This window comes from Martes martes (assembly GCF_963455335.1).
Source record: "Martes martes genome assembly, chromosome: 16".
NCBI classification, from domain to species: Eukaryota; Metazoa; Chordata; class Mammalia; order Carnivora; family Mustelidae; genus Martes; species Martes martes.
In genome coordinates, this window is record NC_137904.1 from 44,312,253 (window position 1) to 44,314,479 (window position 2,227).

At 58.5% G+C, this 2,227-nt stretch overlaps 1 protein-coding gene across 1 annotated transcript; it reads right to left on the bottom strand.

The window, feature by feature from the left end:
* Positions 1 to 503: 503 nt before the first annotated feature.
* LOC308356933 (uncharacterized protein) lies at positions 504 to 1,043 on the bottom strand (the record flags this gene model as incomplete). Its single annotated transcript, XM_080826327.1, has 1 exon — positions 504 to 1,043. The coding sequence occupies one exon, from the start codon at positions 1,041 to 1,043 to the stop codon at positions 504 to 506; it is 540 nt and encodes a 179-aa protein (XP_080682453.1).
* Between the last annotated feature and the right edge of the window lie 1,184 nt (positions 1,044 to 2,227).

Below are 2,227 nucleotides of genomic sequence, written 5' to 3' on the forward strand. Positions count from 1 at the left end.
AGCACACAAGGACCATGAATGCACTGAGAAGGAAACCCTCGTTGCGCAGACATTAAAGGTTGCAAAAGAATACACTTCTATCAGGTGAGGGGCTTCCTTTCTCCCAGGTCGTCAGGCAGGAGGACGATCTTGACCGTGGAGTCAAGGCAGAGATCTTGACTCCACGTCTGGATGCGTGACGCTGGCAGGGGACTCCCAAGACCTGAGGAAGAAGAGAATCAGGAGAAGTGGTCCACACTTCCTCAAGCCGATTCCCAAGGTTTTGAACAGGCAGATGAGTAGCCGAAAGGTTGGCGACTGCATGCTGGCTTTCAGCAACGTTTGGCAGTGTCCGTTTCCCCGCTGGCCAATCAGTGCTGTGTGCCGTTGTGGGTTCCTGGTGAGGCAGCTGTCATTGGGACGTGTGTCAGCAGCTGGACACGCAGCAAGGGTGGCCGCGGCCGCCGTGGGTATGTGGCGGTCCTCCAGCAGGCGTTATGGCAGCAGTGTGGGTGGCAAGCAGGCTAGCAGCAGCTGGATCCACAGCCCTGGGCGAGGCATCCGGGCAAGCAGCAACAGGTGGGGTGGTAGCAGGTCCTCCTGCAGTACACAGGGGTGCAGCAGGCTGGCTGACAGCAGCTGGAGCCACAGCAAGTTTGTCCACAGCCGCTGGACCCACAGCAGCTGGGCTGACAGCAGCTGGACACACAGCAGCTGGGCGGGCAGCAGGTGGTCCTGCAGCAGGTGGTCTGGCAGCAAGTTGGGCGGCAGCAGCAAGGCTGGCAGCAGCAGGACCCACAGCAGCTGGACCCGCAGCCGCCTTGTCCACAGCCGCAGCAGCTGGGCCGGCAGCAGGTGGTCCTGCAGCAGGTGGTCTGGTAGCAAGTTGGGCGGCAGCAGCAAGGCTGGCAGCAGCAGGACCCACAGCCGCTGGACCCGCAGCCGCCTTGTCCACAGCCGCCGCCGCCGCACCCGCAGCAGCTGGGCTGGCAGCAGGTGGTCCTGCAGCACGTGGTCCTGCAGCACGTAGGCTGGCAGCAAGGGGAGCAGCACGATTCGGTCATGGTGTCACACGTGGAGGGGCAGCTTCTGTTCAGAGGTGAGTTCCTCAGATTCTTTTGTCTCGTCCTCTTGTGGGGATTTTATGCACTGGGTCCCCACATTTGGACCAATGGGCATGACTTCCTTGCCGTTGTTGACGTCGCTTTCCTGGTGATGCGGGAACTGAAGAAGAGGAAGTTGTTTTCCCCCTCATGTTAGGAATCTTTAGCCAATAAGTGCTTAATGTGTTTCTTAATTGAGAATACCTCGTGGAAACATTTCAGATGAAAACACGGTGGTCCCATCAGCATCTGCATTCCTGCTCTATGAACTTCATCGTGTGCTCTAAGTCCCACTGGCCTGGGAAGAGGCTGGCGAGTCAGATTAGCGGTCCTTCCCCGGCGCTGGTCCCTGGGTTACATGTAGACTGGCAACATGCCTCGTGAGGGCCTGGCAGTATGCCCAGCGATGAACCGAAATCATGCCTGAGCCCAAGTCGGTTTCCCCACAAAGCCTGATTCCAGACTCCCACAGGCATCTGTCTCTTGGAGCCGCCCCCCCACCCCCGCCCCACCTGCACATCCCAGTTCGATCAAAGACTCTCGGCTGCAGGACATCCGAGTTCATCTCTTCCATCTGTGGAGGCAGAATCCAGCAGGGCGATAGAAAGAGCAGCAGTCCACCCAGACGAAGCAAGCAGCAGTCACCGAACTTCCTGAGAGACAGCAGTCCCGGGTCACGCAGAAACGAGGGCTTTTCCAGGATGTGGGACTTTCCGTGATATAAGTGGGGCAGTTCGGGGGATCGCGGGATGAGTTGGAGACTCTGGTCCTCACCTTGGGAACCAGCCAAGCAAGTGACTCCGTGTCACTGCGAATACAGTTCTCGTTTTCTCTTCCTCCCTCTTCCCTCCGTCCTCTCCGTCCTTCCCTACCTCGCTCTCTCCCACCCTCCCCCCGCTCCTCGTCTTTTCCTTCGTCTTCCTCCTGTGTCTTCCTCTTGTACAACTGGTGCCTGTCCACCATCGTGAAGAAGGAAATACTGGGTCTGAGTGCCGAAGACCGTAGACTGTGGATGGCGCCTTCAATATGCCAGCCGTGAATCTCGGATCTTCCTGTGTTCGGGACAACTTCTACCCAGCAGATCCGCATCTCCAGGCCTCTTGGCCGTTTCCGTGGCGCAGCAGAATGTCGCCGTGCCAGTGCAT